Raw genomic sequence first — 22549 nt, 5'->3', positions numbered from 1 at the left:
TGCAGGGAGACTCCAGGCAGCAGAACGTCATGTCTCCGCCCACCTCATAAATATTCATGAGCCAAACGTCCCTGCGTGCCCTTACGCGATGACGCCACGCGACAACTGCGGGTCCCGATTGCTGCAGCCGCTTGTCAGTGTGACGAAGATTGGCACTCAGGTAAGCTGTCACTCAAAATCCCTCTTTTTCCGTTCCCTATCAATCAAACAATCTGGGCCGCACGCAAAAATGCCCCGGGGCGAGGAGCGCGGACGTAGTCAGGGCAGCGATGGTTTTGAAAGCGAAGCAGAAGCGGCAGAGCTCCGGGAAGGATAAAAAAATCAGTATACAAGGGAGGGAGGGGGGTAAAAGAATATGTCGGCGTTTTGGGGGCAGAGGAGGATTGTGGAAAAGCAAAGGGCGAGAGCGAGGAAAGGCCCGACAGTTGTACTGCTAGCGCGCAGGGGGGAGGAGAGGGCAGCTGTCCCCGCATGATTGATTGACTGATGTCGGAAGGATTTGGATCAACCGGGCTAGCTTGATCCAAAGCCACTGTTTTTTTTTAATACTATTGCCGTATTACCTACTGCATTCAGTCGTCAAGATATGCATATTAATTTGATCATGACGGAACAGAGCGAAAGCGACCGAAGCCGTGTTGTTATTTCGGCGTACGGCACCACCGTTTGTATCAATCCGCAGTGGTGTTATTTTTTATATCAAGCTAACGAGGCTAGCTTGTTTTTTTAGTTTTTGTTTTTTTTAAGGCAATGATTGTCCTTTGCCAAATATGGCGGTTTGCTTAGGGGTGCATCGTATTAGCACGAGGAACACTTAAATTTAAGAGTTAGCAATCATCATGCTAACGTTAGCTTTAGCCGAGCTGCGTTAGCCCGAATGCATGTGTCGTGACGCTGCAGGCGAAACACATTGCGGGGAACAAGGTGTCCCCCGGCCGAGCCGCTTTGTCTGCGGACGCCTTTAGCTCGGTTAGGAGACGGTTGGGGAACGTTCACCAAAAGGTTCCTTACTGAATCTCCCGTTGCCGCCACAAACTATGCGAGCGGCTAACACGGAGCTAAATGCTAAGCTCGTCGCCGTGGTGGGTGTGTTCTAAGCGAGATAGCATTAGCACGCCGATATCAAAATACACCAGTCGAGGATTTCGACATCGGTCGTTCGGGTGTCACGTCTGCACCGCAAATGTTCGCTGGATCAACGATATCAGAAGGAGCGAGTGCAGCGTCCTAGGGGTCGTGCTTGGTACAGGGGTCCTCATCTCCCGGTATGGTCCAGATCCACACATGTACTCCATCAACTGATAGACGTCCATCAGAACTTCTGTTGTCCTACGTGCCCCTGAACGCTACACGCCCGCATTGACTTGATTAAATAAATATTTGATCTCAAGAATGGAAGTTGTTATGCTTTGTCATCTGTTCACCACCAGCTGTTAATGAGTCCATGTCATCCATGAGTAAATCTGACCCACCCAGTCCCCTCAGTCTCATGATGCTCTCTGATCCTGACTGTCATCTTCTGAGGCCGTGTGCCTGTCATGTGGAGCAGGTAACCTTCATGAGCCTGTGTGTGTTGTCTAGGTTGGCGGCCTGTCCACTCGATCTATAATGCCCCAGTGTTTGCAGCATCTGCAGTGAACGTGATGGCAGCCCACTCGGTTTCCATAGACAAATACCCCAAAGGAGAGCAGCAGGTGGGTGAGAGGGAGCAGTGGAGCTCGGGACCTTAAGTTCTGTGTTGGAACTGGATGAACTGGTCTCTTCTTTTTTTTCCCCCGGACAGTCTTTGACAGTAGTTACTGCAACCTGAATGTTTAATGCCATCAAGTACTCTGCGTCATTCTCCCGTGCCGGTATTTTTGTGGCGTTACGTGAGTGTGGATAACCACACGCTATCATGCGAGTTCTGGTAGAACTGGAGAAATGTTAATGCTCTTACATCAGTTGAAGTGATCTGCTGGCGACATGCTTGTGTGTCTGTGGCAGGGAACCACAAACGCATCACTGTATGCCTCAGTGTAGAGCTCTTTTTCTGTGACTGCTTATGCAAATGATTTCCACAGCATCTTTATCTTAGTGCCAAATTTGAGGTATTGAGTGTCGAGAACCATCTATGACTAATGAGAAATTTTCCACCCCAAGCAAATGATTATTTTTAGCCCATTCACTCTCAGTAGAAGTCATTGTTGGCCTCAGTCACATGGCTGGGGACGGGATGTCTGCTCCTGGAAGGAATCCCAGGTGGTTCGTGGCGTTAAAACCGTTTCAGAGAAAAGGAGTTGGACGGCCTGATCAGTTGATGCGCCTGGAGTGAGGCGTCACAGTGACGGCGCTTCATGTCACAACTGAGGGAATCAGGCGGCAGCTGTGTCCGTTTCCAGGTATTAACCCTCTGGGCTCCTGTGGAAGACCTCCGGCGTCCGCGGCACCACCCCAGGCTGCATTTACCCACATGAGCTCCGCTGCAGTGTAACTCACTGATGGTGCCATAAATCGCAGCAATCACAAAAAGTGGAATTTCCTGCTTAATTGATGTAAAAACAATTGGAAAACCATGGAGTCGCCAGACGACAACTGTGTGGTTCAGTTCTGGAAAACCCATATTGACACAGACTGGGCGCCAAACCTTCTTACAGCCTCTGTGCAGGAGCTGTTTTTTTGAAGTGTTTTATTAGCTTCTCGCAGCCTGAAGCTCTGCTGGGTTTTTGTCAAATGTTCGGCGGTTTCATCCCAGTTGTGCCAATTAGCACAGAATTGTATGTTTTTTTCCTTCAGGATCGCGTTTAATCCTTGTGAAGGTCAGAATGAGACGTAGACGAGAGTGAATGTTTACAATCCTGATTGTTTTACCTCTCCTGATTCTTTTAAGGACAGTTGGAAAATAAAGAATGTCGTTTTTTTTAAGTATTTCAGATATTAATGATGGTGAAAATGTTCCTAAAAAATTAGTATTAATTTCATGACCTCCTTGCCGTCCTCCTGGTGCGCCTCAGGGACTCGTGCGGGAGGACGCTGGTACCATCAGTCCAGGTGTCCCCAGCGGATCGGTGCATATTTGTGAGGGGCAGCATCAGCTAAACTGAGGCGCGCCACCATCAGATCCTTTCTTCTCTGGGCTTATCAGTTCTGAACAGACTCGGAACGTAGCAGCCAGAATTCCAGGGCCTCTGGTGTCCGGGAGCAGCCGGCTCTCGGGGCAGCACCTCTTAGGTTCAGAGACTTCAGTCACGGGGGGTTGTTGGATAACTGAACTGTTGGTCAAATGAAACAAAGGCCTGACAAATAGTTAGATTTTCTATGTGGTTGTCGATCCCAGAGGAGTGTTCCGGGGGGGGCGGGGGGGGGGGGGGGGACATGCTCCCTCAGGTGACTCTCAGGGACATTACCTTGATATGAACACGCACCTCCGTGCATCCTGAGGACGTGTAAGCAGTACAACAGCCGGCGGCCGCCTCAAGCCTTCCCAGTTCACCACACTACTTTGGCTAAACCAGGACCTGCTGCTGGCTGCTAGCAGGCCAAATGTAAACTACGATGTGGCAACACTGAGAACCGAGACAGGAAGAAACGAAAACAGGACCATCTGACCAGGACTTGTTGAGCAGAGTGGAAGTCTTTGATCAAGGCTTTTATTTTGCCTTCTGGTTTCTCTGCTCTTCTTTCACTTTGTGTTCAACATGTTACATCATCAGACTGCAGCATCGTTTGCCTTCGTTGAGGAGAGCCTGCCAAAGTCACTGTGTGTGGTGCTTCCTCGCGCTGCTGCGGGGCTCAAGCTCACTCCCTCCATGGTTCCTCAATGACGGTGCTCGTCCTCCCGGCGTGCAGATTTATGGAGCCTTCTGGCGACAGAGCCGGGACTCTAAACAAAACCCCCACTCTGTCGCTTCCGTCCGTGAATTTCAAGCTATTTGTGAAATTAAAGAAACATCCTTGGCCAGTTTGAATTCCGTCGCGTAGAATGTGGAAGGGAGCGTCTTCCTTTGAGGGTTTTGACGTTAAGTTTCGAAATTCAGTGACCAACACACGAAGATGGTTGGATCCGGCAAAAACTTGACATGTAAATAAGGTTACTGCAAAATATGATTTATCTTGTTGAACATTGAACACAACACTGCGGTGCAACAGTAAGTATCCACTATGCTCACTAAACAGAGTTCCATCTGTTCAACTGTTAGTGCAACAAAGGACAATTTTCTGATGTTTTTTTTCTGTTTTGACAAAAGTTGTGATTTATATTTTACATGTTGACTATTTTTCAGTAGGTGACAGCACAGAAGAGTGTTTGTTCCATAGAAGGAGTTAAAAAAAGGCCTTGAGGTGGGCAGGCGGGACGAGTGTTGCTGGCCGACAGACCCGAGAGACTCGCTGCATGTGTGGAACAGTCACACGTGGCGAGTCGCCTCCACCTTCAGATTTATTCACCATCGGAACAGGCGATGTGGGACTCACACTGAGCCTGCCACACACAGAGAGAGTTGAGATCTGAAACCAGAAGACCCACACAACCACCTCCCTTCCTCCAACCAGCCTCCACCCTCAAAAGTCCAAATCTCACGCGCCAAACAATGTGGCAAAGCTAACTGTGGCTAGCTGTTAGCTACATGATGTACAGGACACGTTGCTGTGGCTAATCAGCAGATGGAGGCGGATGTCATTGTGGCGGTGGAGCGTGTTCACTAAATGTCAGCGTTAATGGAAGGCTCACTGAGACGCGGGTGGAGGAAGCACACCGATGGAGTTGTAGCTCCTTAAGAGTGTTACTGAGTCTGTACATTAATGATATTAACTGATAGTAACGTTCTGAATTACTTTGAAGTCATCTGATGGTAAACATTTGTTAACTCGATTCACCTCGTTGGTCTACTGAGGACAATACCACCCGAGCACACAGTCACAGGACTGGTCATTGACACGTACTACTACAAATGTACTACGAGTACTGCAACTACTACCGCTGCCAGCACTGATCGAACATAAATCGATCACTTATTACTGGTGGCGTGGTGAGGTTCATGTTGTGTGAGTGTGAGGCTCGTCAGTCCTGAGTCCCATGACTCGTCCGTCTCTCTCTCTCTCTCTTGGTCATGGTAAAACAACCCCACCAGCTCGCTCAGCCAGCAGTTTTATGGTGAACACGCACAGTGTTGGAAGTGTTCGTCCGACCGGGTCCTCATGGGCTCGTGTGAAGCAAGGCTCTGTTTGTTTGCAGCGTCGCCCTCGGGCGACTCTCCACATGATGTGTTAATGACTCCCATTCTCCGCCTTTCTCTTCACCTCTTCTGTCAGTTTCTGTCTCTGTCTCCATCACTCTATAGCTTTCTTCTCTCCCTTCTTAGTTGTTTGTCTTTGTTTTCCAGCAGATGCAAGGTGTGGTAAAGGTAGACAGTGATTCGGAGCAGAAGTTTGAGGGGACGTTAGCAGAGGCGCCCAGCCCCACACTCACAGAGCCACAGACGCCCATGGACGTGGACAAAGCCTCCATATATCGGTAGAACCAAGACTCTCTATCTGTTTGTGCGTTTTCTGTTTGACAAAGTAGGAGGAGAGGATGGAGCTTTCTCTCTCTCCCTGTCTGGGCAGCATTGTTTGCAGATTAGTCAGAAACAGACTATTTCTAGAAAACCTCATGTGACGTTTATGAAGTCCTCCCCTTTCTTCATGTGATGCTCAGATTGCCTTCTTGCAGGGTGCCTCAACACCTCCTACTGATTTTCTCTTGCTCTGCTTTGGAAATGCTTGTTGCAATTTTGATCTCGAGGTTCACACGACCGCTCACAGTCCAGCGATCCACACCGACTCGACCCGCTGCTGTCATTGTACAGTGCTAAAAACCCGTCGGTCCACCAGCTTGGAGAGACTGCAGTCTGTAGTTGTTCTCATAAAAGAAAGGACTTCAGTCCAAAAAGACAAATGTGTTCAGTTTGTCGTGATGCCACCGTGTAGTCAACAGATGAGCTCAACCCCTCGTTTTTAGTTTTGATTGCATGCCTCAGAATATCAACTCGCTTCAAATACGAATGTCAGGCGTCTGTCTTTCTTTGCAACACTGCGCGAGCAGCTGAGCCGGTGCTGAGAGGTTAATGCTGTCGGTTTCCTTCACCTTCATGTGTGGCTCATCTGCACGGAACCCCTGAGCGGCAGCAGCCTGTTGTTTAGCTCACCAGTAGCCTGTTAGCTGCAGAAACACCAGGTGTTACACGTTTTAACGTACTGAAGGCAAATGAACGGATCTACAGGCCCAAGCGTCCGTAGGTGGACATGTCCTTCTGTCTTTTTTAAAAAGGGGTCTTTTGGTGTGTGTGTGTGTGTGTGCTGTTCACCTCTCGCAGGCATCCACTCTTCCCTCTCTTGGCCCTGCTGTTTGAGAAGTGCGAGCAGTCCACCCTGAGCTCTGAATGCATCACCTCGGCGAGCTTCGATGTGGACATTGAGAACTTTGTCCGTAGCCAGGAGAAGGAGGGGAAACCCTTCTTCAGTGAGGACCCGGAACTGGATAACTTGGTGAGAAACGCCACACACCCAGGATGTGTCTCTGGTTTGTTTAAAAGGAAATGTTGACAACTTTTCAGAAGTTATTCAAACAATTTTCATCTGTAATTAAGCTGCTATTCTAAAAATGAAGCAGAAACACTCTTGTGTAAACAGGACCAAGAAAAGCACAGAATTACACAGCCGGGAATTCGATGCAGTCTTGAAGGGTGATCAGTGTCTCACTCCTCGGCGCCGCTGCAGCTGCCACTCATGTGGATGGAGGATTGATTTTTATGGCAATAAGCAGAACCCTGGAAATCGCTCTGAAGCTGTTGATTAAACTGAAACACAGACATGTGATATTTCACAAAGACATCCAAAGTGGGACCAACTCACATCCCCAGAGTAGTTGAGTAGTCGTTGACCTTTGACCTCAGCAGCTCAGTGGGACACGGGCCTGCCCACTGTTGGTGCTGCAGAACAACAGATGAGAGCCTTCAACCTTCTCACGCTGACGTGAGGCCACACTCAATTTGTGTCAGTGAACTGGTGAATCTGATGTTTCTGAACAGAAGCGGAAGGAGGAATGACATGACTTTAATTCATATTTGTAAAATAAAATGTTGCTCTGTCCTGATGATGTCAGCTAATGGTGACATGACGTGGCGTCGGTATAGAGACAGCATCTGAGTTTCCCAACGGTGCGCACTTGCACGCTCTGTCCCAACTGCTGTGTTTATGAGTGAGACCCCTGGTGTGGGGGGCTGCTTCCACTGACCTGTTAACCCTCTGACCTCCAGATGGTCAAAGCCATCCAGGTGCTGCGGATCCACCTGCTGGAGCTGGAGAAGGTGAGTGACCTTTGTAAGGACTTCTGCAGCCGCTACATCGCCTGCCTCAAGACCAAGATGAACAGCGAGACCCTGCTGAGTGGAGAGCCTGGGAGCCCCTACTCTCCTGTACAAGGCCAGGCCCCCAGCTTCTCCCCCACCAAGACTCAGGTTAGGAACGCGGAGAGAGACACTCCCATCAGATCAGAGACGTTGTTGCACCAGGACCAATGTTTGCGAATCCATAGTTGAAGTTGCTCCAGCAGGGAAAACCAAGTAATGATGTCTTGTCTTCGCTCTGCAGACCCCCAGCTCCATCTCGGGGACCATTAGTCCTCAGGGTCAGATAGTGGTGCCAGCCTCAGCCCTGCAGCAAGGGAATGTTACTGTAACAGCGGTCAACCCCACCCAGGTGGTTGCAGGTATGTCACCATGGCATACGACCCCTCCCTCAGGTACTGAACTGTTGTGACTGCAGCCGACATATTACCATGTACCAGTGGGACACTTCCCCTCAGCAGGCAGGTCAGCACATTATTGTATCCTGTGTGTGTGTGTGTGTGTGTGTGTGTGTGTGTCTCTGTGTGTGTGTGTCCGTCCGTCCCAGGTGGCGCGGTGTATCAGCCTGTTACCGTCGTCACTCCTCAGGGTCAGGTGGTAACACAGGCCCTCTCCCCCGGGACGATACGCGTCCAAAACAATCAGGTATTACATTTCTCCTCTGTGACTCTGCTGACGTTCGACTGTCAAATCTTCAGCTCTCGTTGTTTCAGCTTCAAACGTCCTGCTGCTCACAGTAGAGCACATTCCTTTTGACCAGCATTAACGCATGACATGCTAACAGAACAGAAAATGAATCTCTCTGTCCCTCCCTCCCTCTCTGTCCTGCTCCCTTCCACCCCGGCTGCTCGAGGCAGATGGCCGCCGGGTCGGTGGTTCTGTCTGTTGCTAGTGTTGCTAACGCTTGTTAATGTGGAACTGTTCGCTCCCTGAATGAACCAAAGGTTGTGGTTCTGCTCATCTGTAACCTGTCCTGAGATATGTTTTTGTGATTTGACGCTCTATGAACATAACGGGGAAGGCGTGGCTCAGAGGTAGGGCGGTCATCTAGTAAGCAAAGGGTCGCTGGTTCGATCCCCACTTCCCCCGGTGACCTTGTCCAAGTGTTCTTGAGCAAGATACTGAGCCCCTAATCGCTCCTGATGGCCCTGTGATGGACTGGTGACCTGTCCAGGGTGAACCTCGCCTCTCACCCAATGTCAGCTGGGATAGGCTCCACCTCCCGACCCTTAAGGGATAAGCAGTAGAAAATGAATGGGTGAACATAATGAACACATTCTCATAATACAAATTGAAACCTTGAAATCAGTTGATGTAAAAAAACGTCCTCACTCTAACATCTGACCTCTGTGTGACACGCGCACCGGTGTCAGCACCCCCTGCTGGTTTTAAGTGCTCATTTTCTCATCAGGACTGTCCCACATGGCCTGCTGGGACTTGGTGTCTAACGCGTGTGTCTGTGTTCAGCTGCAGCTGCAGTTCCACCAGGAGTTGAACCTCTTTAACCACGACGACAACTCAACAAAAAACAAGCGCGGCGTTCTACCCAAACACGCCACCAATGTCATGCGCTCATGGCTTTTCCAGCACATCGGGGTGAGTCTGACTTCACCAGATCTTCATCTTTGTAACTGGTTCATGGAATACTCACATTTTCCCTGGCGTCTCCTCAGCATCCTTATCCAACAGAGGATGAGAAGAAACAGATCGCCACTCAGACTAACCTGACACTTCTGCAGGTCAACAACTGGTGAGTTAGCAGGGACCTCCACCTGTCAGTCTCATCCACTCACCTGACGCATCATCAGTGACCCTGCTATTACTCAGACACTTGTGTTCTACCCCCAACGTCCCTGAAACACGCCGTCACCTGACCTGTCGAGCGTCAGGCTCTTCTGTCATAGATGTTTGCTCTTACGTGTTCATACGTCTGTCCTGGACAGGCGACGTAAAGATGGCGTGAAGTCAAAACAGATGGTTGTGTTTGCGCACATGCCTACACAACCAACATTGTGTTGTGGATTTTCTTTGTGCATCAAAAGTTTGTACGTGTTAAAAGTGTGATGTCACACCCCCCCCCCCCCCGCGACCCCCGACCTGCCTGGACAGCTCGCTTGTGCTCTCTCCTCCCAGATGTTGGTAGAGAAGAAATCAAACAGCTGGAGTTCATTCATGAAGCAGTCTTTAACCTTTCATGGTTCTCTTCAGCTTCTTGGCTGAGTTCTTGTCATTTGATTTGTGCTCCTGTCAGTTGAGGAACTTGGCACCCCCGCGAGTGTCTCCAGGTAAGAATCAGGCCTGTGCAGGAATCTGGATCTGGTTCCATCCTCACCTGCCTCAATCAACATGGCAGCCCTCCTGCTGAGGGGTCCAGGTCCCTGCTGGGTTCTCACCTCTGCTGCGCTGAATTCAGTTACGCTCAATCATCACGTGTGTACTTTCAGAAAAGAGTTGCGCGTATTTGAGTCTGAATTCAACCGTATTGTTGTCTGAATGTCACCGGCACACGAACTCAGCTGGGCCGCTTACCGATCCGTCTCGTGTCCTCAGGTTTATAAATGCACGGAGGCGGATCCTTCAGCCCATGTTGGACGCCAGCTCCTCTGAGACACCCAAAGCCAAAAAGAAGACTCCTCAAAACCGGCCGCTGCAGCGTTTCTGGCCCGACTCCATCGCCTCAGGGGGGGGCACTCAGCAGCAAGTTACCATGCCAGATGGTAAGCAGCAGGTCGTTGTGTGTGCAGTTTGGAGATGAAGAGCGGCTGTTAGAGACGGTTCAGTCGGCGTGACAGTCGGCGTGGCCAGTGCCGACTGTCACGCCGACTTGTCCTGCTACCTCCAGACGAGCGCCAGAGCAGGCGCCTCCTGATATTAGGAGGTTTTCATCAGTGTTGGATGAAAAGCTCCAGCTTCCCTGCAGACAAGTTCCCCCTGGTTAGTTTAACCAGTTTAAACTTAAATCAAGTTTGATTACCACGCTTTGAAAAACTCGCCATAAACGCCGTCCAGCAGTGGTCAGAAGTCGGTGGCAGTTTGTCATGACATCATCACCTTTGGGAAACTCAAAGTGGCTCACATATGACGTTTTTGGTTGTGGATTATGATTTGATGATTGAATTGACGTGGTTGGTCTTAACTGACGTCACGGTGGATTGATGTTAACAAACGTCCTCCTTGACGGATGTTGGGTGCGGTGATCGCCGCCGTGTTGACACCCACAGGTGAAAAGGGGCTGATCAGTAATCGTGTCACTCCTCAGGTACAATGGTGACGATGAATGTGGAGAGTCTACAGAGTCTGACGTCAGACGGCGCCACGCTGGCGGTGCAGCAGGTGATGCTGGGGGGCCACAGTGAAGACGAATCGGGGGACAGCGGTGACGAGGACGATGACGGAGACATGGCTGGGCTGGGCCTGGACAACAGCGACTCGTTGCAGTAGAGGACACACTCCCTCACACACTGATCTACATGTACACACCAGACGTGTAAAATAGTTCTGTAGAATACACACACACACACACACACACACACACGCGTATTCGGTTTACATTGAGCACAAAACAACAGGACAAAGGAATCGTCCTGCTCTCCTCCAAAAATCCCTCCCTGCTGAACGCCAATTTATGCTGCGTGTGTGTACATCAGGAGTTTCATTTCAGAAACTGTTTTTTAATTATTTAGTTGATGTAGGCGAGTGCACTTTTTGTATATTTAAGCTCAAAAAGATTAAATCAAACGAAGAAAAAAAACGTGTTAAAAACACCTGAAGCAAGTTTGTTTGCTCCGTTGATAAATGTTGACTGATTTATTTTTCTTGGCCCACGTTGCCGTTCCCCCGTTGAATTCTCAGTTTGGGTGGCAACACTTTCAAGTTGTATCTGTAAAGGGTTTGTCTTCACTTTTTGCATGCTTGTGTTTTGAGTAGATGTGCGCACTCTTACGACTGACTCCACAGATCTCACATGGAGCCTGCAGGCTGAGCAGAGCCCAAGAGCAGAGATTTAAAATAAAAAAAAGGAGAGATGCTTATTTTTATATACGAACATATGAATCTAGTGTTTTCTGTTTCATTTTTGTGTTCTCCTGTTTTGTAAGGAATATTTATGTACAGATTCATAAAGCTAGTGACCCTGTTTTCCAGGGTTCTTTGAAGTTTTCTAAAAAACAAAAAAAAAGAATTGAATGCTGATGAAAATTGCTATTTAAATTGGTTTTAAACTTCCAGTACCAACTAACAAGGCCTTATCTGTGTTCTTTTCTAAAGAATTTTTTGCCAAGAAGCACAAAAATAAGTCTGACTGATTGGTCAAAATACACTAAATTGCAGAACAGTTGTGTGGTTCTGCTCCGCGTCATGAAGAAGTAATCCTACTGCAAGAGCTATAGACACAATAACCTGACTGCAGTATTCAGGTTTTTTTTAAAAACACAGCTCCACTTTTACCCACATTGTGTATACCATACATTACATCTTTTAATCATTTTACAAAAGTAGCATAGGCGTCACTTTTTCAAATGCACAATCCAGAACACTATGCTAGTCACACAATCACGAGGGTCTGAGCTGGACCCTCTTGGAAGTGCAGAATCCACCTGGAGAGGTGAACTCCCAGCAACAGGAAGCGGTGGACTTTAAGCACGCATTAAATCTTTTATTTATGTACACGTCCATGCCGCCGCCGCCGCCGCTGCGCTGGACTCCTCCTTCATTGCCTGAAGCACTGGGGCGAAAGCTGCAGCTTCTTTCACTCCCCCTGCCACTACAGACTCGTGGTGAAAGAGATGAAATCAGTTTATTACTGCACAAATTGGGGTGCCTCTTGTTTGAATATCTGTAATATTGTACAACAGTTGTCTGTCAATAGTTGCAGTAATCTGGTTGATATGCCTCTCGTACAGTTGAGACTTGAACAGTTCATGTGTTGGAAAAGCTACAGCCTGAGGGTGTAGTGACTCTGAGTAGACCCTCGCCACACTCTTGGCTCCTCACTCGCATCTGTCTTGCTTTTTATGAAGCGTTGTTCACTATTCTCGTCTGTTTTGCCTTAGAGCTTTCTATTTTGGAATAAACGATGTCTAACTCTCATCTGTGCACCGTCTCATCACTCTGCTCCGCCAGCCTGGAACCTGGAGACCTCCCAACAGAATCCATCAGTTGTCTGAGCTGGGAGACGGTGAATCATGAGCCTCTTCCCTCTGAAAGACAACACACACACACACACACACACACGTTTAACACAACAGCGTACTGAAACGTGTCGGTGCAGTGGTCGAGTCTGTGAGACCAAGCGTCCTCTCAGGGAGCTTCATAAATGTCTGCATGTCCTTGATTTGAACACCTGGCAATAAGAGAAAAGAACTTTCTTAATTTTCAGTTTTGTGTCATGAGATGAGTCGTTTTCTCCCCGACGACAGACACACTTCAAAATATAAATACCAGGAGTCCTCCCCTGTGGATTATTTGTGTTAAGGTGCCTCTTTTTTCATTTGTTAACAAACTGTAAAATCAGAATAATAATTTTAAAAAAAACTTGCCCGCCCCAGGAACAGAACATGGACCAACACCAATCACAACGTCTTCCATTGTTCACCATGTCAAATGTAAACATTGCAGGGGGAAAAAATTCTCTCAGTGAATTCCCAAATGAGTGAAATGTGTGTCTGCCCTGTGGGTGGAAAGATCCTTTTCTGGTGATGGTGGAACTCCTGGATTTGAGTGGCACCAACCAATGAGATACCCATGAGAAAAGAGTGTGCTTGTGTTGGGGGCACTCCCTCCACTGCTGATTGGACGGACTCCTCCTGGGAGTGCAGGATGATGACCGATCATCCAAGTGTTTTTTGTGCCGGTGAGTCTCATTTTGAACTTCTACCATTTTTCAGCTGAAAATAAAGTAATCACAGACTCCCATCTTAGACCCTTAGAGTCAGGATTCCCAAGAGACAGCTTCTCATCTGTAGATGTCACTGCTGATGCAGCATTTCTGTGCAACGTCTCCATTACGCGTAACATGTCGCTGTTTTCAGCAGGTGTTTTTGTCTTTATGTGGGCACGTAAAATGTTCTGTGGATGTTAAGATGCTTAATTAATGCAGAACGGACTCCGACTGGGGATAGTCCAACGCTAACTGCCCCACAGAGACAATAAAAGTCTATTTTATTTTATTTATAGGGCACTTTCTAATCCACCGAGCACTCAAAAGTACTTAAGATCACATTCCCAAACACAAGATGCCCACCTGCCAACACAGTCAAACACATCGAGACTGATGGCACAAGTCGGGCTGTTTTTAGTCATTTTGGCAGTTTTTGTGCAATTGATCGTAGTAATTAGAGTCCGTTTAGCGTCTTCAGCCTTTCCAGTTGGCCAGCGGGCACTCACCAAGCCCTGGCCCCGCTCAGTGGATCCGGACTGTCATTAATGATGTTAACTAGAACTGTTACATGTGAAAATGGCTGCTGTGAAAAGAACCCAACCCTGCAGTTACTATACATTCGTATTTATACTCACCGCTCATAAAAATGAAGGGAACACTTAATCATCCCAGTAAAGCACCAAGTCCGTCAGACGTCTGGAGTATCAACTAGGAAGAGGAACTGATTCTGAATCGGTGTGGCTTGCTCCGGTGCTAGGCAACAGCCAGACCACCTCCAAAAGACCACTTCCCTCTCCTCCTCCTTCCTGGCTGATTTTCACTTGATTTGCGTTCTGCTTCCTTTTCACTGCTGGTACGATGAGGCCCATTCAGCTTGCTCAGGTAGTCCAGCTTCTCCAGGACGTCACAGGAGGGTTGGATGTGTCTCCCAGCACAGCGCCAAGAGCATGGAGGAGATTCCAGGACACCTGTTGTTCCATGAGGAGAGCTGGACAGGGTTGTAGAGGGGGAACAACCCAGAAGCGGGACCGGCTCTGCTCCTTTGTGCCAGGGGGAACAGGAGGAACACTACCAGAGACCACACAATGACCTGCATGCAGCCAGTCGCGCATGTTTCTGACTCTATCGGGGGGATGTGAATGCACGATGGCCTCTAGTTGAACCTGCGTTCACAGCCCGGCACCGTGCAGCTCAGTTGGCATTAGCCAGAAAACACCGGCAGTGGCAGGTTGGCCACTGGTACCCGCTCTCCGCATAGATGAGAGCAGGTTCACTGCAACGTCATCCAGCATGACCAGTCTGGTGGGTCAGTCATGGTCTGGGGAGGCTGATCACCCAGACCCCCTAAGGATATGCTGTTTGGTACTGGGATGAAATCCTCAGACTCATTGTCAGACCTTACGCTGGTGGGTCCTGGTTCCTCCTGGGGCAGTGGGTCCTGGTTCTTCTTGGCGCAGGGCAATGCCTTGCCTCATGAGCATGATGATCCCGGATGACAACAGCGCTGATGCACTTGACTGGCCCTCATGTCCCCCAGACCTGAATCCACCTGAGCACCTCTGAGATGTGTCGGTGCATCTGACACCACCAAGTAACCTGCGTCTTTGAAGGAGGTTCACTGTTGCCCTGATCCAGGTTGGTGCAGATACTCCAGGGGCACGGTGGTCATACCACACTTCTGAACCACGTTATGGGTTCTCCTGATGACATTCATGTACTTTTGATTTGGCCCTTTGTCCCTCGGCCCCTTTAGTTTCCGGGGCACCATATTTTGAGTCATGAGTTCTTGTTGAATTAATGTTGCCGTACCTCTTCAGATACTGACCTCCATCTGCTGGCGGATCCAGCTGAGAGACTGTGTGATCCGTGTGTAAACGCCTGGCTTGTTCCTCATAGCGCAGCCAATCCCCCAGCTGGTCGCCCCAACCAGCTTCCATACAGACGAGTCCTCACAGGCTAGAGGACCTCCACTGTCCCCCTTTGGAACACATACACGTAAATCACAGAGCACCGATGTCCAAACCACCTCCCTCATCGCTTGTCACAGAGAACTCTAGAAGTCAGTCTTTGTAATTGGAATACTAATTCCCAACAGAAAACCTACAGTACCTGACAGGAGTCAGTTCCTCCCTCCAGGTAACCTGCACAGATCATCCACGAGGAAATGAATCCCTGGTAAACCTCTGGCTGGTTGCAGGTTTTGGTGGACAGGAGTGGCACCATGGCGGAACGCAGAACCACGCTGGTCTCTCCTGAGAAAACACAGTCCTGGTATGACTTCTGATTCTATCTGTGGCTGAGCAGGTGAGATGCAGCTCTACTCCGAAGGCTCACCTTCATCCTCAGTCGCCCCCCATCCAGAGATCCAGCACATGGTGCCCTCCTGGAACTCCTCACCATGGTTAGGCAGGCAGATGGGCTCCACAAAGCCTACAGGTGAAGATCCGAGTGAACACCAGACACAAACATGTCTGATTTCACTGAGAGAGGAAGAAAGGAAGTAGGCGCGCCAGAACGCCCAGAGGACGATGAGGAAACCGGCGTAGTCATCAGTGCATTTAGGAGGTTACGCAATACAACAGGGTCTGTAACTCAAAAAAACATAAATCGTAAGTAATTAGGCAGCTAACCCAACGGTAGGGTGGATGTGAAGTGTGTGGCCCACCAGTGAGCCAGTCACATGCCTCTTGGAACAGTGAAAGATATCACCCACAGATCTGTTAGGTTCCTAAACAGGAACAGGCATGCAGAGCAGACCTGAGTGCTCCCCCCTGTGTCTCCATACCATTAAAATAAGTGATACACACAGCATCAGCTGATCCTGAATCCGGCCTCAAAGCCTGTAGAGGTACAACCCTCTGACCACAGAGAATGATCCAAGAGCTCCATCATGTCTGAAAACACATCCATCCCTCCATGTTCCCCCTCTTATCCTGTTGAGGGTGGTGGGGGTGGAGCCTATCCCAGCAGCCTTCCCCCTGGACAGGTCACCAGTCCATGGCAGGGCCAACACATAGAGACAGACAACCATTGGCTCTCCCAGCCACGCCTATGGTCAATTTAGAGTCTGGATTAACCTGGTCCCTCTTGATGTCTTTGGACTGTGGAGGAAGCTGGAGTACCACAGAGAACCCAGCAGGAACAGGGAGAACATGGAGACTCACACAGAAAGACCCCGTGCTCCAGCCGGGGCTCCACCCACAACCTTCTTGCTGGGGGGCCACAGTGAGGACCACTGCTCCACCGTGCAGCCGAAAACACATCGAACAATTCACAAAAGATACAAAATTAACCAGATCTTCACCGTCCTGGAGTTTTCTGTCTAGTGAAGAGAATCCTCCTCAGTAGAAAACCTTGTCAGCAGCACAAACTTGCGCCTGCTGGAAGCTGACAGCTTGTTTAGGATCCCACTCAACCTCCTCCTGACTAAAGGTGTTCATTTAATTGTTGATCCTATGTTAGCAGGGACTGCTGTGACAACACTTATCCCCTTGTGAACTTCAGTAAGATGTCGCCAGAGACATTTGAGTTTTATTTTTCTCCATGGTATCGAAAATTTCAGTTGTTAAAATCCTAAAGCACTAGTTTGCCTTTCAAGTACTCTCAGCTAGAGACTGACGTGACTGACTGGTGCTGAAAACCTCAGCAATCCATTAGAGCTGGTGACTTTAACCTCACAAACAAACTGTAACCCATTAAAGGGAATGATTGTGGACCTGGACCAGGTACCGCATTTAGTTCTCAGTCTCGCTGATCTACACTCGTCGACGGTAGCCCAGAACCAGAAGGGTTGGGATCAGTTTGTTTGCGATTGACATAAAACAGCAACACCATAAAGGAAAGGTTCCGTTCATTTTGTCTCCTGTGATGAAGGTGACATTCTAACTATGGGACCAAATCGAAGAGGTCCGTGTTGATGAGCAAATGTTCCGACGATCTCTGTAAGAGGATTCTCATCGTGTAGCAATCAGTTGCTCAGTGAGAAGTAACAAATGGTAAATACTCTCTTCAATGAATTTTAAAAAAGAGCAACAGAAACAGGACGGATGCTCGGCGCCTTCCTCACATCTGCATTGCTGCTCAGCCACTGAGTGGAGGGACTGTGAATGGGAGGTTCTCTGCCTCAGAACTCAGAAATGATCAACTTGTAGCTAAGAAGCAGTAGCCCTCTGGCTCCTGCAGTGAAAAACCTCTGCACATGTACGTGTCACAATACGATGGTGCAAAAACCGGCGAGGGAGTGATGGGACACCAGTACCATTGAAAACAAGCGACTTGGTCAGTTTCATCAGAGCGATGTCATAGTCCAGGCCTTTGGGCCGGTAGCGGGCGTGGTAGATGATCTGGTCCACAGCCAGAGACTGAGCCCCGTGGACCGGCTGCTCTGTCTGTCCCACGTGGACCGTCCACATGGAGGGTTCTGCAAACCTGGCAGACAGGAGAGAAAGAAACTCAGTGTTTATGTCTGAAGCTCTGAAGGTCCCACAGGAACTCAAGCCACCCAAACATAACACAGCGTTCTTTAAAGGTCTGCAGACACGTCAGGTAGTTGATACAAATGAACTCCTCCCACCAGTTTAAAGTCACTCAGTGGCAATCACTTAAGAAGTAGAAATAACACATGATAGAGTGCAGAACTATACTAATACTTTTACTAAAAGAACTCTGAAAGCACCAAGTCAGGCTGGACGGCCCAGCTGATGTGAACCTGACTCAAACCTGAACAACAACATGGAGCCATCGACTGCGTATTGAATGGACCAACCCTCCCGGTCTGACACGTGAAGCCAGTCCCCCTGCAGTCCCTCTAATGGCCAGCAGGAGTCTCTGCTGGCACCAACTTCCATCCATCCATCCATTGTCTTCCGCTTATTCCTACACATTAAGGGTTGCGGGGGGTGGAGCCTATCCCAGCGTCAACAGGCGAGAGGCGGGGTTCACCCTGGACAGGTCGCAAGTCCATCGCAGGGCCAACATAGAGAGACGAACAACCATTCACACTCACAGTCATACCTACGGTCAATTTAGAGAATCCAATCAGCCTCGTCCCCAATTGATGTCTTTGGACTGTGGGAGGAAGCTGGAGTACCAGAGAGAACCCACACAGGAACAGGGAGAACATGGAGACTCACAAAGAAAGATCCCGTGCCCGAGCCGGGACTCGAACCCGGAACCTTCTTGCTGTGAGGCGACCACTGCACCACCGTGCAGCCCTGGCACCGACTCATCTCCTGATTTTGTTTCCCAGATTTTCCTTCTTGGTTTCAGTCACTGTTTGGCTCATCAAGACGTCCATTTTGTTTCTGTTTGGTTAATGTTAAGGGGGGCGGGGCGGCATGGTGGAGCAGTGGTCCTCCCTGTGGCCCCCCAGCAAGAAGGTTGTGGGTGGAGCCCCGGCTGCAGCACGGGGTCTTTCTGGGTGAGTCTGCATGTTCTCCCTGTTCCTGCTGGGTTCTCTCTGGTACTCCAGCTTCCTCCACAGTCCAAAGACATCAAGAGGGACCAGGTTAATCCAGACTCTAAATTGACCGTAGGCGTGGCTGGGAGAGCCAATGGTTGTCTGTCTCCATGTGTTGGCCCTGCCATGGACTGGTGACCTGTCCAGGGGGAAGGCTGCTGGGATAGGCTCCACCCCCACCACCCTGAACAGGAGAAGAGGGGGAACATGGAGGGATGGATGGATGATGGGTGGAGGGATGGGTGGATGGATGGATGTGTTTTCAGACACGATGGAGCTCTTGGATCATTCTCTGTGGTCAGAGGGTTGTACCTCTACAGGCTTTGAGGCCGGATTCAGGACAAGAGGGAGAAGATGGATGGATGGACATTCCTTTTTCCACTCACGTTACACCCTTAGCCATACTCGGAAACTTGCATTCTATAGTTGTTCAATGTCTGTTGTGACGGAGGCCAGAAGGTGGAGCCTTGCAGCTGGTTAATCTCACTCTTCAACACCCTCAGAGATGCGCTGGCAACCAACACTAATGCCTGCAGGTTTTAGCCTCCTTGCTAGTTCAGGGTTTGGGGTCTAGAAGTGGTTGGTTCTCTCATTACGCAGGCTGCACATGTGTTTCACTCATCCAGAGTTGCAGAGGTGCACCTGGTATTATCAGGGAGAAACCTGACCCCAGCCCTTACTCCTGTACCTAACCATGACGGGGATTTGGGGCTGTCTGCTGTGTTCACCACGCAGTACATCCGACACCTCCTCACCAACACTGGACTCATTTACAACTGCAACGTTACAGGAAGAAGTCGTTGTTAATGGCTGGACATGAAGGTGGTGAGCTGATGGCAGGAAACCGCGCTACTGACTAACAGTTGAGGAGGTGACCCAGGACGCTAGCCCCTGCCGAAGCAGACTGGATCCTGCTCTGTTTAATTCATAGTGAAGGCGAAATTTAAACAGTCATTATCTGTGACCGCAGAGTTTGGGTACTCGGAGAGCTAAATATGATCCATCCACTGAGGAGCAGGAATGATTAAAGACGTTCGTGAGGTTCCTCTACAGTCCAGCGATGCAGAGCGTTCTGACGTTCTCTATGGTGTGAGACGCAGCCGGGGAGGATCGAGAACATCCCCCCTCTGCATCAGTCATGAGCTCCTGCTGTCAGGTAGCGCCAGTAAAAACAGCATCACTCATGTCAGCCACATACTGAACTCCTGCGGGTTGTAATGGCCTCTTTGTGATTGCTCCTCTTACCTTCGACTATTTTTTATGTGGGGAGGAGATCAGGTGTGTGTGCGTGGCCTGGAGTGCCTTTTGAGCAGCAGGAGACCAAATTCCAGATCATCTTGCTGACATGACAGTAAAGTATTATTTTGACCTGATGACGTGACAGCGGAGGCGTGACTCACCCGTACACGCAGTGTGCAGCAGTGAGGATCCAGCGTGACGTTATGATGGAGCCTCCACACAGGTGCTCGCTGCTGAAGTGCAGACTGACCTGCCAGGGGAACTGACCCGGCCTGGACACGTTACCGCCAACTATCCGAGTGCTGTACTGAGGCCTGGAGCCGCACTCTGAGGACAGTTGTGTAGAGGGTCATAGGTCAACTTGGTCATGTGATTCACTTAACACACATCTTGCCTCTAAGAGATCACGTGGTCCTGAATGTTTCCTCTCTATTGTTTCATATGGGAATGAAATGTATCAATGACAAGAGAATGACATCTTACTTTAAATGTAATATCAGTGGAAAGGAATCTTTCCAGAGGCAGATGGTAGAAATGTGTAAAAATAAAGAAGCACAGTTTGACATATCGTGACTTTGAGTCCCTTGTATCCACATTGGATCCTACATTTCCCATAATGCAACTAATATTTACATTATGACCCCCCTTGCCTGGCAAACACCCACATCTTTCTGAAGTGATGCGTGCCCTCTTTGTGCTGCCCTCTGTTGGTTTGGAGGGTGAAAAATGGAGCGTTGGCTTGTTCAGATTGTCTCCAAACTGAGAACTTCTCATCGCTGGGAGAATGAAGTCAGACTTGTAGTGACAGGTGGGGTTTTGTTTATTTACTGACTAATTTTCAATTTTATTATTATTTTTTTTAAATGATTACTTTACACCCCCTGTGGCTGTTTGGTTAGATGTGTGCAACAGATCATGTATCCCACAGATGTGACTTTCTTTTGGAAGCATCTTCATATGAAGACCTGGAAACAGATTTATTATATTTAGCAGATTAATAAATGTGGTCGATTGCCTTGGCAGGCAAAACACACACACACACTCCAACAACGGCACACATCTGCATGCTCAGCAAGAAACACACACACTTTCATGCTTTGCAAGATCTTGAAATGATCTTAAAACCTCCAGACAAAGCAGAACTACACCTGGAACAAAGTCTCACCCAGACATTTCAGAGTGGTCACCTTCCCTGAGCTGCACTGCGTCTTACTGTGGTGACACAAGACATGGAGGTCAGAGACTCAGCAGACATTTTACTGCCGGGGACGTGACGGAGCAGGAGTGCAGAACGAGACAGGTGAAGTGTTAAAGACCGTTGTCTCACTCCGGCTACAACCGAGACCAAAATACGCCGGAACTCATCAGTCAGTACTCAGAGGGAAAAGCTTCAACCAACACTGCTGTAGTCACCAGTATTTTTCAGCTCAGACTGGCCTGGGACCAGAGGAGACGGTGGGCAGACGAACCAACATGAATACCATGTTTCTACAGTGATGTGGTGACATTGCCTAACACCGTAACCACTGAGGGGCTGCGAAAGCTCAGAATCCTTGGCTCCACTGTTTTTCATAGCGGTTACAGACAGCTAACACCGCATGTTCCTGCTCCAGATGTGCACTGCCTGCCTTAACAAACTCAATAAATGAAGACGTCGGTCAGGAGACGGCCACTCCAGCCCTGAGGGGTGCTGCCCCACCAATACACAAGATATATACAAGGTATCGAATCCAATGACAGATCGGATGGAAACTTTCCACGCACTTTGACTCACTCTTTGTGAAGACAAATGTTCACAGCCTGCGTTCATAACAATCTTTGCCCACCGGATTGCCTTCTCTTGGCCTGTTGCCATGGTGACTTGTAATATTGAAGCTGTGTATTCACAGCGAGTGAACATTCTGAGAGTTTGCTGAGCGCTGATTTTTGGTCCTGGAGCTGAAAACATCACTTCCTGGAACCCCAGCAGGTGTCAGTATGAAAGCTGCACACCTGTGTAGCAGGTGGAGGACAGTCACAGTGCCCCACTACACAGGTGTAGAGGGTGGAGGACAGTCACAGTCCCCCACTACACAGGTGTAGCAGGTGGAGGACAGTCACAGTGCCCCACTACACAGGTGTAGAGGGTGGAGGACAGTCACAGTCCCCCACTACACAGGTGTAGCGGGTGGAGGACAGTCACAGTGCCCCACTACACAGGTGTAGAGGGTGGAGGAAAGTCACAGTCCCCCACTACATAGGTGTAGAGGGTGGAGGACAGTCACAGTCCCCCACTACACAGGTGTAGAGGGTGGAGGACAGTCACAGTGCCCCACTACACAGGTGTAGCGGGTGGAGGACAGTCACAGTGCCCCACTACACAGGTGTAGAGGGTGGAAGACAGTCACAGTCCCCCACTACACAGGTGTAGCGGGTGGAGGACAGTCACAGTCCCCCACTACACAGGTGTAGCAGGTGGAGGACAGTCACCCTGGATGTTTCTCCTATGTACCTGAAGGTGGTGGCGTTCTGAAGCTTAATGATCTGGACCTGGTTCAGGTTGAGGGACACCAGGTTGGACTGCAGCTCCGGCTCAATGGAGGTCAGAGGGATGAAGAACGACTCTATGTA

General features: G+C 49.3%; 2 protein-coding genes across 7 annotated transcripts in view; one reads left to right on the top strand and one right to left on the bottom strand.

Annotated features, from left to right (window-relative positions):
- The first annotated feature begins 25 nt into the window (after nucleotides 1-25).
- Nucleotides 26-12452, top strand: pknox1.1 (pbx/knotted 1 homeobox 1.1). Of its 6 annotated transcripts, none has more exons than XM_086221001.1 (11): nucleotides 26-160; nucleotides 1582-1694; nucleotides 5364-5491; nucleotides 6333-6504; nucleotides 7275-7475; nucleotides 7609-7759; nucleotides 7912-8009; nucleotides 8832-8960; nucleotides 9038-9114; nucleotides 9915-10081; nucleotides 10624-12452. In XM_086221001.1, the coding sequence occupies exons 2-11, from the start codon at nucleotides 1644-1646 to the stop codon at nucleotides 10803-10805; spliced, it is 1356 nt and encodes a 451-aa protein (XP_086077127.1). In that variant the 5' UTR covers nucleotides 26-160; nucleotides 1582-1643; the 3' UTR covers nucleotides 10806-12452. The 6 variants fall into 6 exon arrangements, with proteins under 6 accessions (XP_086077127.1, XP_086077128.1, XP_086077125.1 ...); XM_086221002.1 differs by having other exon boundaries at nucleotides 5361-5491; nucleotides 7609-7726; XM_086220999.1 differs by having other exon boundaries at nucleotides 5361-5491.
- Nucleotides 11869-22549, bottom strand: part of tmprss3a (transmembrane serine protease 3a) — a 16959-nt gene continuing 6278 nt past the window's right edge. The window contains exons 6-13 of the mRNA XM_086221005.1: nucleotides 22431-22549; nucleotides 21105-21151; nucleotides 20101-20266; nucleotides 17501-17670; nucleotides 15577-15672; nucleotides 15352-15494; nucleotides 15068-15220; nucleotides 11869-12562 (exon numbers count right to left, since the gene is read on the bottom strand). The exon at nucleotides 22431-22549 is cut by the window's right edge and continues 1 nt beyond it. Of these exons, the coding sequence (XP_086077131.1) occupies nucleotides 12518-12562; nucleotides 15068-15220; nucleotides 15352-15494; nucleotides 15577-15672; nucleotides 17501-17670; nucleotides 20101-20266; nucleotides 21105-21151; nucleotides 22431-22549 (939 nt within the window). The 3' untranslated portion in view covers nucleotides 11869-12517. The remainder of the gene's footprint in view (nucleotides 12563-15067; nucleotides 15221-15351; nucleotides 15495-15576; nucleotides 15673-17500; nucleotides 17671-20100; nucleotides 20267-21104; nucleotides 21152-22430) is intronic.

The sequence above is a fragment of the Aulostomus chinensis genome, chromosome 12, assembly GCF_037954235.1.
Source record: "Aulostomus chinensis isolate RoL2024-O1b breed Wild chromosome 12, RoL_Achi_v1.0, whole genome shotgun sequence".
Taxonomy (NCBI): domain Eukaryota; kingdom Metazoa; phylum Chordata; class Actinopteri; order Syngnathiformes; family Aulostomidae; genus Aulostomus; species Aulostomus chinensis.
The sequence above is the reverse complement of the archived record's forward strand: the minus strand, read 5'-3'. Positions and strand labels throughout refer to the sequence as shown.